Below are 16,354 nucleotides of genomic sequence, written 5' to 3' on the forward strand. Positions count from 1 at the left end.
TCCCTGGTCAGGGTACATACAAAAATCAACCAATGAATGCACAGATAATAGAAAAGCAAAATGGTGTTTCTCTCCCTCTCTCTCAAAATCAATTTTTAAAAAAGTCTAGTTCCAAGAATTTTCCGAAGTTATTAATTTTATTAATGGTAAAATCCCTTCGATGAACCATTTTAGGGCATTAAAACAACTACTAAAGCATTTACCTTTTCAAAATTAAATCCAAGTCCAGGCAAAACCAGTGGTGATGGTATTTCATATGGATGTACTGAACAGTTAGAAAGGAAAGAAAATTAAAAAAAAAAAATCTATGGACAGATGTTGAATTTTCCGAGGGAAGAAGAGAGAAGCTCCGATCTGGTACTTGACACTACATGAAAGGGGGAGGGAAGCACTCGTCCTTGGAGCGGGATCCAAACACGCTGCGCCTGAATATTCAAACTCACACACACCTTTCCGCAAGCCTGCTCTCCAGGCCGACCACGCAGCGCAGAGCGGAGAGAAACATGAACAACCGTGCTGCCTCGGGGCTGTGTTCTGGGAACAGTGCCATTTAATACTCTTACTAATTATTTGGGGGAGGAAGGTGAGCTATAAGGAGAATAGGTCCCTGTTGAAATTTACTAAAGATAATCACTAGGAACGAAGGGGCTCTGGAAGAAACTGTGGTTGGATGTAGGTGCACTACGTGACCGTCATCAGGAAGGCAAATCAAAGTACAACTCCAAGGCCATACCCAGGGCCTGACTAATGCCATTCTTCTTATGTAAGCTTGTCGTCTCCAAGTATATACGGTTCTCAGGTTAACAGGGAGGGAACCAATAATGTCCTCATTTCTGGACAGTTAAATGCCAAGCCTCTAAGATATAGGATAGAGTAATAAGATACATATGAGATCATCTAAGTGTTATAGAAGATTAAAGGGACATAAGTGAGGGCTATGATCTATGGTCTGTATAGTTCTGTTCGGAATACCAAATCTCCTGTGAGTCCCGATAGTCATCCCTTCTCTTGCTAAGCAGAAATTATCCACTTTCTCGAATCCTACATAGCAATATTTTGGCCCATCTCTTGAGTATTTTTCACATTGTGATTTGCACTATAAATAAAAGTTTAAATTCCTTGAGAGCCAGGACCCTGCCTTTGTATTCTGCACATCTGTCAGGAGAACAGATTTCTAGCAAATGGCCGTTAAAGGCAATACAGTGCAACAGCTAAGAGTCTGAGCTCTGCAGCCTGAGACCGTCCAAGGGTAAGCGCTGGTTCTCCCCCTAGCTTTGAGGCGCTAGGACAGTTTCTAATCTCCGGGACTCCATTTTCTCACAGGTAAAACTGGCACAGCAATAGTGAGCAGTAGCATTATTGTGAGGATTAAATGAGGTAATTAATACCTGTAATGGGCTTAAAATGGTACTTGGCATAAGTGAAGTGTTTAATGAATGCTAGGTAGTAATCACGGTCATAGTAACAGTACATTAATGAATTAATTACTTAATAAATGACTACTACAACAAGGAAAAACTGTCATAAAAATTAGAGGAGGTCCTCAACCTGGGTTTTCCTGGGTTTGATTCAATAACAGTATTTCTCTCAGACTTAAGTCTTCCATAATTAGGTAAAATATAGGACACACACTTCAATTCAATTTCAGATAAACAAGTACATTTTTAGTACAATTATGCCTCAATATTGCATGGTTGGAGAAAACTGGTATAACAGCTTCCAGTAGAATAAAAACATTGGTTTGCTGTTTTAAGAAGTCTCTAACTCTTAAAAGCCAGTGCTACCTCTTTTAAAACACTTCTTTTTTTACAACTTCTAGGAAGCCCTCCTTGTCACACACACATTGACACTTTTTGACAACAATGATAAGTTGAAGTAAAGATGAGAATTGTGAACTGGATCTAGGAGGACACACTTTCTGTTCTAGCAGACGAGTGTACTCTGCCCCGCAGCTGACAAGAACCTACGCTTACAGGAGCCGGTGGCTGCTGCTCAAATTCTGATAAATCAAACAACTTATACCCCTTCAAAGTTTATATATAGGTCCCCTTTCCTCCCAACTTGAACTACACAGAAAAAACTATTAGAAAGTCTAGCTTTAAGAAATTTGCAGCCTGACCTGTGGTGGCGCAGTGGATAAAGTGTCAACCTGGAAACGCTGAGGTTGCCGGTTCAAAACCCTGTGCTTGCCTGGTCAAGGCAAATATGAGAGTTGATGCTTCCTGCTCCTCCCTCTTCTCTCTCTCGCTCTCTATTCCTCTTTCCCTCTCTCTCTCTCTCCTCTCTGAAAAATTAATAAAGTCGCCCTGGCCGGTTGGCTCAGTGGTAGAGTGTCGGCCTGGTGTGCAGAAGTCCCGGGTTCGATTCCCGGCCAGGGCACACAGGAGAAGCGCCCATCTGCTTCTCCACCCCTCCCCCTTTCCTTCCTCTCTGTCCCTCTCTTCCCCTCCCGCAGCCGAGGCTCCATTGGAGCAAAGATGGCCCTGGTGCTGGGGACGGCTCCTTGGCCTCTGCCCCAGGCGCTACAGTGGCTCTGGTCGCGGCAGAGCGATGCCCCGGAGGGGCAGAGCATCGCCCCTGGTGGGTGTGCTGGGTGGATCCCAGTCGGGCGCATGCGGGAGTCTGTCTGACTGTCTCTCCCCGTTTCCAGCTTCAGAAAAATACAAAAAAAAAAAAAAAAAAATTAATAAAGTCCTTAAAAAAAAAGTCATAAAAAAAAAAGAAATTTGCTTTGAATACTCACAATGGTTTCAAAGGTGCAGTGGCAAAATTTCCCACGTCAGCAGGGGCTTAATCGGATGAAATCAGTACTGGTGGTTTTAACTCACTAACGGGTTTCTAAACTGTTGAGAGTTCTTTAGAGGACATATCTGTGAACAAGCAGGCTTCTACAGAGGTCAGAACATAGTAGGCATGTAGGTTGGGAGTGTTACGGTATCTTAGAAAGAAACTGCATACTATGTGTTCACTATAAACAGGTTTTCTTTTACAAATACCAATCAAATTTATGCTTTCAATCCGAATGGCCAGTCGTCCAAGAACAGCACCCTTACCCCTCAGGACTGATTTGAGGTTGAGCTTGGCCTGGCGGTGCAGGTCCTCCACGCAGGGGGGTCTCGTGGAGGGAAGGAACACGTTCTCCTGCTGGTGCCATGGGGCCGTGTAGTGGACTGTCCACCGACTCTCCTCATCTAGGTTGGAAACCGCTGAGGAAAGAGAGAGAGAGAGACAATCAATTCATCTGTCAAATGAAGCTTTAATGGCTCCCTATATATTATATCAACATGGGTTTTTGATGCATAACACATCCATGGGTAAGGGCCAGCAAGAGGGAAATGGAGCAAATGCTGAGCGAGACTTCATCTTAGACCAGGGGTCTCAAACTCGCGGCCCACCAAACAATTTTGTGCGGCCCGCAGACTAATCCACGAAGTTCAAAATATTTTGGATAAAATTAAGTAAGCCTAGGGGCCTACTTGTATTTTTCATTTCTCTAGCATCCTAGCTAGATATTAGCTTAGTTAACAGCAGTTGTGATGCGAACTACAGTTTCTGGTTGTTTTGTGACACTGAGTAAACTGCACGTACAATTGTGCTTGTTGTACTGATTTTTTTTTGTTTTTAACTGCAGTGAGAAAAGTGTTGCGTAACAGTTGCCTTTTGTAGACCTAGTGCGGCCCGCCGAAGGGCTGTGATCTTGCTCTGCGGCCCACATGCTGAGCTGAGTTTGAGACCCCTGTCTTAGAGCGACCCCTTCATCCAGGGGTCCCTCCCACAGTGTTCTGTCTCTAATGGAACCAGTGAAACTCCCCATCGTGTTTTGGTAGAATTGTTTACTCAGTTACTTCCTAGCATTTTCGCCCTCCCTCTAATCCAATAGAAAGTGACTGACAACATTCACAGAGACCTCCAGTTCTTAACCAAGGCCACTGGGGCAGTTATCTGTCATTCAATCACGCAGTGCCACTGCATCAACAGATGTCAGATCGCCAAACCAGAAGCAAAGTTCCTACTGAGAGGATGACACCAAATCTTTCCTCCCTAAAAGATTATTTTAAAACATCACGGTTATGGCCCTGGCCGGTTGGCTCAGCGGTAAAGCGTTGGCCTAGCGTGCGAAGGACCTGGGTTCGATTCCCGGCCAGGGCACACAGGAGAAGCGCCCATTTGCTTCTCCACCCCTCCGCCGCGCTTTCCTCTCTGTCTCTCTCTTCCCCTCCCGCAGCCAAGGCTCCATTGAAGGAAAAATGGCCCGGGCGCTGGGGATGGCTCTGTGGCCTCTGCCTCAGGCGCTAGAGTGGCTCTGGTCGCAATATGGCGACGCCCAGGATGGGCAGAGCATCGCCCCCTGGTGGGCAGAGCGTCGCCCCCTGGTGGGCAGAGCGTCGCCCCCTGGTGGGCGTGCCAGGTGGATCCCGGTCGGGCACATGCGGGAGTCTGTCTGACTGTCTCTCCCTGTTTCCAGCTTCAGAAAAATGAAAAAACAACAACAACAACAAAAAAGCATCACGGTTATAAACTCAAATAAAAAAATTAATCATAAATATTTAATGTAATATACTTAAACAACACCTAATAGAAGTAGAAATCAATTCGTGTTACAAAATTTTCTCTCTGTATTTCTTGCTTTCACAAAATATCTTTATATTAACATGTTTTTTGTAATTCCAATTACAATTTACTTTTCCCAACATAATCCAATTCAACTGAGTTTTCCCAACACAACAGTGATGAAAACATTAGAGGGGGTAATGATAGGTGACTATGAGAGAATGCTAACTCTCTACAATAATTTTCCTTTATTCCCCCCTAGGCCTTGAAGACCTCTTTGTCTATTATACTTTCCCTGACAACACAACTTCAAATGGCATACCAGTGAAACAGCAAACAAACCCATCAACAATTGTTTAGTACTTTCTACCTGCCAGCGTAAGCCAAGCACAGGGTAGACCATAGAAGTATGAGAGAAAGACCCTGAGTCATTTACAGGGGGCAACAAGTTTAATGCCTGCGAAATCAGCAGATACTAGAGTTGTGAGTCAGGGGTGAGTCTTCTTGAACTCTGAACTACAGAAAGTGCACACTGGGAATACCCATTTCTACAAATAACACGTCTCTGCTAACTAGGCCATAAAACAGATTCTCAAAATAAAATGAACAGGCATGCATGAACTGTTGAACTTTTTATTTGAACATATTTAAAATGAACTCAGTGGACTCCAAAGCACGACCACTAGAGCTATTATAAAGACCAAGTGAACTTATAACAGGTAGAGTCTTAGCCACAACGGAACTCACGGAAACCCTGGTTTGGGCAGGAGCAGCCAAGTTACTCGAAAGGAGCAGCTGAGTTTCTTCATGAAGAACCATCATGAAGGAGAAAGTGGGCATTTCCCAGCGCCCACAGGGACCTGTGCCCAGGTTAGCTCCCACCCCATTATGCCATCTTTCCTATAGCTACTAAATTCTACACACCTTGCCTCCACACAATTCATTTCATAAACGATCCCACCTTCCCCACCAATTGCTAAATGGAAAAATAAGTATTGAAAACTAGACATCAACTTGAAAGCAGAAATGTCTGGTGTGCTTTTTTCTGCTTTTAACGGTTGACATAGATGCATGCAAATTAAGCAACCGGCATTTCACATGTCACCACTTGTTGAAAATGTTTTGCACGGGCATATAGCTCTCAATCTGAACACAAAACATCCACAAAGACCTGACTTAGTTCTTATTTTCATATCTGAAAACCTGGCACAGTGCAGAACTTACTGTATGCCCCCGAAGAGGGGCACTAGTTAATTACAATGTTTCGTGCCGAGGTCCATTTATCTGAAAGACTGAACTACCATCCTTCATAGTTGAGAAGTACTGAGGATTGGAAGTCTTCCTATTTGCCAGTCACAAATCACACCCAAGTACTGGTATTCGAGTCTGTGTAATCACACCCGGGCCTCAGTGCAGCTACCAGCTGGCAGCTGTGAGCTCAGCTCTCTTCCCTGGGCATCCCGCTCTCACTCTGGCGAGGGGAGATTTTAATCAGTCCACCTGAAGACAGTCTCGGGGGAGGGAGCTGCAGAGCGATCCCAGAGTGCTGTTCTTTGTTGCTTTTTCCAAAGTTTCTCTTACCCAACGGCTCCGTCCCATGCACATTCGTCCAGTTTAAATCACTGGTCCCCAAACTAACTAAAACTAATGTACCAGTACCTCTGTAAAAATAAGACCGTGGGTTTGTAAAAGTTATGTTTTCCCAAGCAATCAAGTAGCAGCTGGATGAACGAAGTTTAAACTAATGCTAAGTACACAATGAAGCCACACCACAAAAGCGGTGTACTTCACGGTGACTGATCAGTCTAGACAGAGCTGTCCTCCAGCTCTAAAATACAAAAGAGAGACTGCCAGAGAGTTTCAGCGGATCATCTCCACCAAAAATATGTGACACATGACACAGAGGTTGCTTGCACAGTAAGGCAAAGAATAAAAAAGCCATACATCAGGGTGGACATAAGTACCAGATTCCCCCCGCGCCCCGCCCTTCTTCAAAGGGTTCCTTTTGAGAAGCACAAAAGCAACAAATTCACCTGAAATCTGAGCCATAAATAAATAAAGCACGCTGAGATCACATAATTCCGCCCCAGAGTTACAAAAGTGTGTGGGGTTTGAACAACCTGGCAGAGAATGGAGTTTAACTATTGTCCATTAGGCTGTGCCGCTCAAAAGGATGAAACAGTATATATAAAACACACACACATACACAGACTGGGAAGAAAAGAAACTACTTACTTTTCTTCTTAAAAAGTTTAATTAAAGACTTGATCTTTGCATTAATGAAGACCACCATTTCCGGGATGCCTACCTAAGGGCTCAGAAATTTAAATCACATTAGGAGCTAAGTCCAGCAGGCAGGTGGCAAGCTGCATCGTTCTGCTCCGATTCTAACTTCTTGCTCTGTTCACCTATCACTCGACATCTGCCCAGGCTGATGTAACCTGGAGGCTGAGCTTATTGTCAGGCAGTTACAAACCATTAACAGTCCTTGAACCTGAAAATCTCCCCCCTGAAACCTAATCTCGAAGGCTGAGAGCCGCCAGTGACAACAAGTGCAGAAAGGGAAAGCCAATCACAGTCCTTATCTGCACGATAGCCACATCTTCTTTCTGCCTCAGGGCTCATTGATTCAGCTTTCTCTCCAGCAGATCGGAAGGTCCTCCTCTCTGGAGTCCACAGAGTAGGGCAGCTTTCCTCTACGGAAGTCAAGGGGAAGCCAGCGTGCTCCCCATTTTCACTAGGCCATGACGAACGTCCAGTTCTTTTTACTGGAGCCAAGTCTTACAGCAGGTCTCTGCTGATTCTTTGACTCTCCAGTTAATTCTGGCATTTGAACTGACTTAGGGGGAAAAAAGAGGCAAACTATTGTTTCCCCAACCACGCCCCCGGGCTCTGCCTCCCACACCAAAGGAGCATTTACAAGCAGTAAAACTTTACAATAGGACCTCCATAAAGCTCTAAGTGATGACTGGGTTGCATTTTCGTGCAAATTAGTACGCCCAGTCTTCTCACCCAGTTTGCTTTTTTAAGCCAGCGATGGAGAATCAGCATTGTAATTGTTCCAAAGGTTGATGTTATCCCATCTAGCTGTCACAGCTCCCTCCCTCTCAAAACCCCAACTTACCCACTCCAAGGGAGAGTCATTCAAATCTGTATTTTCATTTAATTGCCATCTGAGCACCTGACTCAAATCTCTCTCTCTCTCTCTCTCTCTCTCTCTCTCTCTCTCTCACACACACACACACACACACACACGCCCTCCCCGTGAAGAAGAGGAGTAATTTCAAGCAAACATTGACTGGGTTTCTCTTGAACGTGGGCACAATACTGTACTGAGTTCTGGCTCTTCTGTCCATTTGTAATTAACCCAGAGAACCAGGAACACAAAGGGAGAGAGAAGAATCAGAAACGGGGTTTAAGCAGGCTCTAGAAAGATACATTTTGGAGTAAAGGACCAGGAACAAGAAGGAAAAGAATACAGACAGGAAATATTAAGAAAATGAACAAAGGAAAACAATGCTCCTCGCTCCCTCCCCAACTCCTCTGCCGCAAAACAGTTTTTAAAGCATGTTACACAACCTCTTACTTCATAGCTTTGGGCCAGAATTTATAACCGAATGGAAAAATGTAATAATCCACTAATTCAAAACATTTAGTTTATAACAAAAGCTCTTAGTCAAAGACTAAGATTTATATTAGGGGCTCCCTCTAGGAAAAGCTTTGGATGGTTCCTCTTCAAATCCCGCCCCCCTTAACCTTAGAGTTTGAACAACAACAAAAGCAAAGCAAACAAACAAAAGAACACACTATCATATTACCATACATATATATTACAGATTTCCAATTTGTGTTCTTTCATCCTAGGCATAGCTTTACTTAAAAGTAACTACATGGCCATATGCCATATAAACAACGGAGACTGTATGGTAAATTATATAACTTCCTCAAATGAGTGAGCTAAGTGTCCCTTAGGAAAAGAAATGTATAAGGTCTATTGGAAAGTTCTGTCCGTTTTTGGAATAAAACAAAATACAATTTTTTCTTACCGTCAATAAACTTTATTAAATAATATAATTGCCATTATTATTAATGATTTCTTGCCAGCGTGAGTGCAATTTGCATATCTCATTTTTGAAAAATGTTTTATCTTTTGATGCGAAAGATTGAACCAGTGCTTGTTTGATATCTTCTTCATTTTTGAATTTTTTGCCCTTCAAAAAATTTTGTAAGGACAATAACAAGTGATAGTTGGAGGGTGCTAAGTCCGGGGAATATGGTGGATGCGACAGACATGCTTCTGTAGCACTTCTTCCTTGTTGAAATTCGTAAAAATTACAGTGGCGTAAGTGAACTTTATCAGTTTCCATGGGTACACTATCGCTTCACACATAAGACTAACGTGAATCAACTTTGTTTTAGTTAATTTGCTACGTCAGTATGTATACATTAAGTGATAAAAATAGAGAGGCACACATGCGTCAAATAAACATGTGCTTACGTGTCAAAACTTGTTGTGATGGAAACGGACAGAACTTTCCGGTAGACCTTATATAAGCAACAGTAACCTCGCTCTGCTTCAAGAGCTGCCTCTGCAGCTCCTGGCACTAGCGACAGGTAGTAGCATGCTCTGGACAGAAGCCCGCCACACGTTGAATATCACCACACATACCTGCAACTGAAAACAGCATGTAGCTTTTCCTGTATACAGAAACAGCATCCGAACACAGATCCACTCCTTAAAAGGTAAACACTGAGCACATCCTCAATACCACTCACTTGGCAGACATCAGAGAGGCCCCTGGCCTCACGGAGCTTACTTTGTATGACGACAAACTACAATCACAGGATACAGAAGATGGTAAGTGCAATTGACAAAAGAAAAAGGTAAGTTCTGGGATGAGCAGGGGGCCAGGCTGCAGTATTCAACAGGAGTCAGGGTAGAGCTCAGGGAAAAGGTGCAATCTGGGTAAAAGTTTCAGGAGGCAATGACAGTAAGACAAAAATCTGGACTGTGAGTCCCACCTGCTGTATTTTAAAGAAGGAGACCTGTTAATGGGATAGAGATCTTCCCAGTGTGCCAGGACTAGTCAGAAAAGAGACAGTAGTACAAGTCACACAGGGAGTCCTTTCCTTCCTCACTCCAAGTGTTAAGCTCGGTTTTAGATGGCCACGCCGTGCCAAGATAACGCCCCTCTCTGGTTCCACAGCGGTCAGGGGTGAGTCCAGGGCTGGCACACGGGCTTCCCTGCCAGCATCCCAGGCACCTCACCCTCCGTGGTTACTCCAGGCCACCTCGTAACCCCCTCAGTCCACACCTTCGGGCAGCAACCCAGTGAATTATGGTTTCTGCCGTTACATACTGCATTGGGTTTGCGAGAGTGTGTTAATTATACATAAAAATTTCCCCTATAATTTCATCATCTTTCATATCCTGCAAAGAGGCATGAGAACTGGGAAGTGCTTTCATCTTATAATTTGCACTGCCTGGATGTCAGAGTTTTGTTTTTATGGAAATGTCTAGTAATTTTTAATTGCTCAATTTATACATTCAGCAGAAAACACAGAAATCCACAGTACTTCCTATTCCGATGTTAGCCCTGTAACAAGAGCAACAGGTAAACGAAGTTCTAATTTCCAAACGTGGAAAACGTGTCAGCACAGCACAGGTGGGCAGGCAGCTCCATAGTCACTCCACACAGGATGCAGGACACTCACTGTACAGAAAAGTGCCCTCTCCATCCCTCGGTTTTCTCATCTGTGAAATGGGGATAAACACCACTATCTATAAGGTTATTAGGAGACTTTAGTGATTATTGCTAAAGTCCTCAGAACTGTACCTGGTAAATAGTATGCATATATAAGTTGTTAGATTAATTCCCTCTTTAAGAGGCAGCTAAGTGGCATTAAGCTTCATAAAGGTGCGTCGTGCTTCCAGGGGTGGGCAGTCCACTCCACAGACCTCAGTTGTCCTTCCTCTTGTCTCCCAGGTGAACTGCCAACTCCATGAATGACAGTTCTAAACCTGTCACTTCTACTTTTTAGGCACATATCTTTTTTTCTACAGCCTAAAATTCTAATTATTAAAAAGAAAAAGAGAATTCACAGTGGTCACCAGTGAACTTCTAACCAATACGGATGGTCTTTTCCTCTCCCCTCCTCTTCCTAGTTCTCTTTGCCATCACACACTCTGCCAGCCCAGGACTCGCGCTGTGACACTGCAGCGTCCTACAGTAACCCGAACAACACGCCTGAAACCGCGCATGTCCACCTACATGCAGACTTTTAAAAATACTGAAAATGGCCTGACCAGGTGGTGGCGCAGTGGATAGAACGTCGGACTGGGATGCTGAGGACCCAAGTTCGAGACCCTGAGGTCACCAGCTTGAGCGTGGGCTCATCTGGTTTGAGCAAAAAGCCCACCAGCTTGAACCCAAGGTCGCTGCCTCCAGCAAGGGGTTACTCGGTCTGCTGAAGGCCTGCGGTCAAGGCACATGTGAGAAAGCAATCAATGAACAATTAAGGTGTTGCAACGCGCAATGAAAAACTAATGATTGATGCTTCTCATCTCTCTCCGTTCTTGTCTGTCTGTCCCTGTCTATCCCTCTCTCTGACTCACTCTCTGTCTCTGTAAAAAATAAATAAATTAAAAAAATAAAAAATTTAAAAAAATATTGAAAATGTATTTTCTCTTTCGATTTTAATAACATCTTTTTTGTAGCTGACTTTATTGGAAGAATGTAGTATGTAACATATGTAACATAAAAAATGTGTTTTTTATTTGTTTGTGTTTTGTATTTTTCTAAAGTTGGAAATGGGGAGGCAGTCAGACAGACTCCTGCATGCGCCCAACCAGGATCCACCCAGCATGCCCACCAGGGGGCGATGCTCTGCCCATCCGGGGCATTGCTCTGTTGTGGCAGGAGCCATTCTAGTGCCTGAGGCAGAGGCCATAGAGCCATCCTCAGTGCCCAGGCCAACTTTGCTCCAGTGGAGCCTTGGCTGCGGGAGGGTGAGAGAGACAGAGAGGAAGGAGAGGGGAAGGGGTGGAGAAGCAGATGGGCGCTTCTCCTGTGTGTCTTGGCCGGAAATCGAACCCGAGACTTCCACACGCTGGGCCAGCAATCTACCGCTGAGCCAACTGGCCAAGGCCAAAAATATGTGTTTTTAACAACAGTTTCTATTATTGGTAAGGCTTCTAGGCAACAGGCTATTAGTAAGTAGTCAAGTTTGGGGGGAGTCAAAAGCCATATACAGGTTTCTGGATTTTCGATGACAGGGGCTCAGCACCCCTAATCGGCGGGTCAGCTGTAGGTCCTCTCCTACATGGCCGCTTCCCTGGATTCTGACAAATGCTAACCAACTTCAAAGAGTCAGTCCTTAAACCTCTGTCCTATGCTGTGAACTTATTACACCTTGAAACCGTAATAGTTTTGCTGGTGTAAGGAGGAGTCAGCAAATTATGGCCCTTGGGCCAAATCCCGCTGGCCTATTTATTTATAAATGGGGTGTGTGTGTGTAAAAGAGTAATTCATGACATCTGAAAATTAGATGAAATTCAAATTTCAGCGGCCACCAATAAAGTTACCCATCATGCAGGGCAGCCCCAGACCGCATGCAAAGTGGGGCTGAGTCGCCGTGACAAAGACTGCCTGGCCTGCAAAGCCAAAAAGAGGGACCATCTGGACCTTTCCAGAAAAAAGACTGCTGACCCGTGGGTTAAAACACCCTTCAAACACCCCGCTCAACCTCCATCCCCACCGACTGCCTCGCTGTCTTCCAGCTCCATACTGCTAACCTGACCCACATCATCTCAAACTGAATGTCCAATTCAAACCAACCTGCTTTCCCCCTAAACTGCTAGCTGTTTATCAAGAACGTTCTCATTTCTATTAGGGCTACAGTCAATGTCTCAATGACCCAGACAGGTACATGTAATCTCCAGTTAAAAATAAGAACACACTGCCTGACCTGTGGTGGCGCAGTGGATAAAGTGTCAACCTGGAAACTCTGAGGTTGCCGGTTCAAAACCCTGGGCTTGCCTGGTCAAGGCACATATGGGAGTTGATGCTTTCTGCTCCTCCCCCCTTCTCTCTCTCTCTCTCTCTCTCTCTCTCTCTCTCCTCTCTCTATAACGAATAAATAAAATCTAAAAAAAAAAAAAGTGTTAAAAAAAAATAAGAACACTAACATCTTCAGCTAAGGTGAGAATCTGGGTGTCCTGCTCGCTTTTATTAGCACTAAGTTTTGAAAAGATTTCTTTAGTTCGTACATCCACGTTACTATGTCGTATATAAAAGTCCTTGTTAGAACACATAAGTAATAAAAAATATTGAAAGCAAATCACTGTTCTCTAAAAATGCTGTCAAATACAACAAAGAAAAATATGCTCTGGCATCACCTGGATAATATTGGTGGCTGAGCCTGGTCCAGGCCTTTGAAATTCTTTCACCACTACCTGTATAAATATTGGCATCTATATTTATAAAGTTCCAACATTTCTGCTTAATCTTTCACTGAAATGAAATCTCATTTCTAACCAAATTTTAAGTGTTTTTTTTTTCTTCTAGGAATCGTTTGATTATTTCTATAGTTACCTGATTACTTCCCAAGAGTAAGTGTACAACACATCACCAAAGAGGTATAGGAATATTTTGCAAAGTAATACCTGTTCTAAAAATTTGGACAGTTAACTACACATTTCTGTGCAACCATTCAGAAGCTTGACAGTGAGCACTTATTAGCTGGCTGGTGTTAGATGTCTGGGTTAAAAGTAAACCCAACATGATCACTGACCTTGGGAAGAAAGGTCCACAGTCCAGCGGGGATGACACACCCAAACAGATAAACTCAATAAAATAATGAATAAGCATCAGGGGAGATAAGGCCATGCTCACACAGGAAAGACGGCAAAGGGCACACACCTCATTTAGAAAGCAAACAGCTGTTAGGGAACAGAAGAGAGGGGGCTCTTAGGTACAGCACAGTCACAGGACCCACGGAGGTGGAGGTCCGCAATGGCTTCCTGGGGAGCCCATCGGAGGGGGTGTGGGGAGGTAGAGAGAGAAACTGGGCCAGAGCCTGGAGGGCACCGCTTGACAAGGGGGGGGGGGGACTGTCACTGGCGTGCTAGGAAGTCACCAAAGGAGTTTAAGAAGGAAAGCTGTATGGCCAATGTTGCATCAAAAACAACAAAGAGCCCACTAGGGTGCATGATACGCACACTGGACGGGCTTGACGGGAGCAGGGAGAGGAACTGGGGAACCGGCTCAGCAGTCCGGGCTGAGGGCAAGGAGGTCAGGTTCCCATGTAGGGTTATTTGTCCACCACTCCCTGGGCCTTATCAGCCGGCATTTAACCGTTTGTCCTGTTTCAGGAACCATTATTTCCTCAAGGTATAAGAGTCTACAAAGTAAAACCCTAGCTATTTAATAAAGGGCTCTGTTACTACTCAGACTTCGTCTGTAAAACAACCTTAAAATATACCCATTGTTTTTATTAGAGACAAAAGATTACACGTTTAAACCTAAAAGTTTCTTAAGAGCGGAGCTGTCCTAGGCTCCCGGGACTCACAGATAGGGGTCCATACCCCTCCAGCCCCCACTTCCCCGAGCCCACTTACACAAGACCCCAGGCCTTCCTAGGTGCACCAAATGCAGTTAGGGTATTAAGAGTCTTCATTCTGAATCCAAAAACCTTCACACTCTCTGCTGAACAGTCTTTACTAAAAACAAACATTTTCAAATACTGTACATGGAGTTATAGGCAGAAACAAAGCATATTAATATATATACATAAACATTTTGAACTACACAAAATAGAATCCTAGATCAATTGAAAATGGAATATATAATCAATAAAGATCACTGCGGTCTTCTAAGTTGGAAGGGAGGAAAGAGAAAGAAAAATCAGATGAAATGGAGTTCTTTTCTGTTTAGGGTTGTGTACTAAATGATCATTTTAAGCACTTCTCAAATGAATTTTAACCTCAAAAATAGAAAATTTCTCAGTCCAACCTTACCCATGAACAGCGCTTTTACTGACTGTGTTAGGCTAGTTTAAAATCAAGCTTAACAGCTGAAACAGAAGGCTGTACATGACTAAGTTAATTTAGGTGTACTCAGTATTATCTTTATGAATGAAAATACCTAAAATACAATTTTTTGTTGATTTTAATTTATTGTTTACATAGATTCTAGTGTCGCCCCGATCGCACCCCCCCCCACATTCCCCTCAACATCTCCCTTGCCCCCCTCCCCATAGCTAAAATACAATTTTTAAATCCACAGTCACACCCATTATTTCTTAGGCTTTTCAGATTCATTGGAGCTTTGGGAAATATCATAGCAGAAAGTATGCAATATAAGCCCCTGGGCCTATGAAATAAAATGTACATACTTCGTAGTAAGAAATTTTAGACAGTTCTAAAAATTAGCAACATAATCTACTTAATAGACATTCACACTAATGCTTTCGTAATAGATAAACATATAGATAATAGAAGCCTAAGAGGAATGAATATCAGTGTCGCCATGGAAGGACCAGCCTGCCATCTCCTTAATTCAGTAGACACTAATGGACAACCGGTATCACGTGCCCGTGACAACAAAATACCAAGCATAAATATTACTTATGGTAAATCCAAGGTAAACATTTTTGATAACTTAAAAATTTCCAGTTTACACAAAATACAAGAGGTGGAGGACAAAATAAAAACAATCAAACTAAAAGGAAACACTTTGCTGCTCTGGCCTCTCCAGTAAGTCAGTTTAAATAATAATGAAATAATGGTAAGAAGAATGTGCCAGATTAAAAGAGAGTTAGGACATCACAACCAGACGCATGATTGTGGATAGGATACTAGTTTTGGATAAATCAACTATAAAGAAAGGCCTTTTTAGACAAGTGGGGACATTTGAATAGATAGGTGTCATCTTATACTTTTCACAATTGCATAGTGAGGTTTAAACACATGCATGCACACACACACACACATACACATGTTTAAAAGTAATGCTGTAAAAATACTGCCCCCAGAATGAAACGTGTCTGGCAACACATGCTCATGAAGAACTATTTTAACTGTCCCATGACTCATGCCATTTTACAGAAGTTCATTAAAAATCTCCAATAATCTAGAAGTTCATTGGTACAATGATCTTTCTTTTGCTTCTGAATTAATCTTTAATGACGATCATATGGCATATTGAAAACCAGACCAATGGCTGGAGGGGGGAGTGGGCGGGGGCAGAAAGGAGAACCTGAAGACATGATAATGTATCAATTCTTTAGAAGGAACTTGATCCGACACCCACTGTGCCAGTTAATTCTGACGCTCAGGCGCACCCTTAACTCTGCATGTGTTGAAGCTAAAGGCTTCTGCTGTGGGTCCTAGTTAATAATTTAATCTAAAACCATTGCTACCATCTGTTCAGTCAATTTCAAAATGTCTGCTACCCCTGTGACTAGTCGAATCACAATACTCATGTGACAAACGTTGAACAAATGAAAGCCGGAGGCAGACAGAAAACATGCTATGAAAAAAAGAAACCCCAATCAAAAGGGGAAAACACAAAAGGAGCCCTGCTGACAGAGCATCCAAAGTTCCACGGTGCAGCAGGGCCAGAGATGCACTGTGGCTCGCGCAGGGCAGGGACATCCCAGAGACTGTCCGGAGCTGGCGGACGCAGGTTGGGCAGGAAGGGGGGGGGGGCTCTGTGAAAATGGGCCCCGAGCGTGGAAATAATGGTGGGTAGGGTTTCAGTAAGGACAAATTGAAAAGGAAGAGATTCCATAGGTTCCTAGA

The 16,354-nt window shown here is 43.5% G+C and overlaps 1 protein-coding gene across 7 annotated transcripts in view; it reads right to left on the minus strand.

Moving 5' to 3' along the window:
• The window catches only part of NHSL1 (NHS like 1), a 238,098-nt gene that overhangs the window by 50,827 nt on the left and 170,917 nt on the right, over positions 1-16,354 (minus strand). For 6 of the 7 annotated variants that reach the window (XM_066248500.1, XM_066248497.1, XM_066248501.1 and 3 more), the window contains exon 2: positions 3,054-3,206. In XM_066248500.1, the coding sequence (XP_066104597.1) occupies positions 3,054-3,206 (153 nt within the window). Of the gene's footprint in view, positions 1-3,053; positions 3,207-6,786; positions 7,387-16,354 lie in introns of those variants that run through there. The other variant, XM_066248503.1, reaches the window with a different exon arrangement.

The sequence above is a fragment of the Saccopteryx bilineata genome, chromosome 12 (assembly GCF_036850765.1).
Source record: "Saccopteryx bilineata isolate mSacBil1 chromosome 12, mSacBil1_pri_phased_curated, whole genome shotgun sequence".
NCBI lineage: Eukaryota > Metazoa > Chordata > Mammalia > Chiroptera > Emballonuridae > Saccopteryx > Saccopteryx bilineata.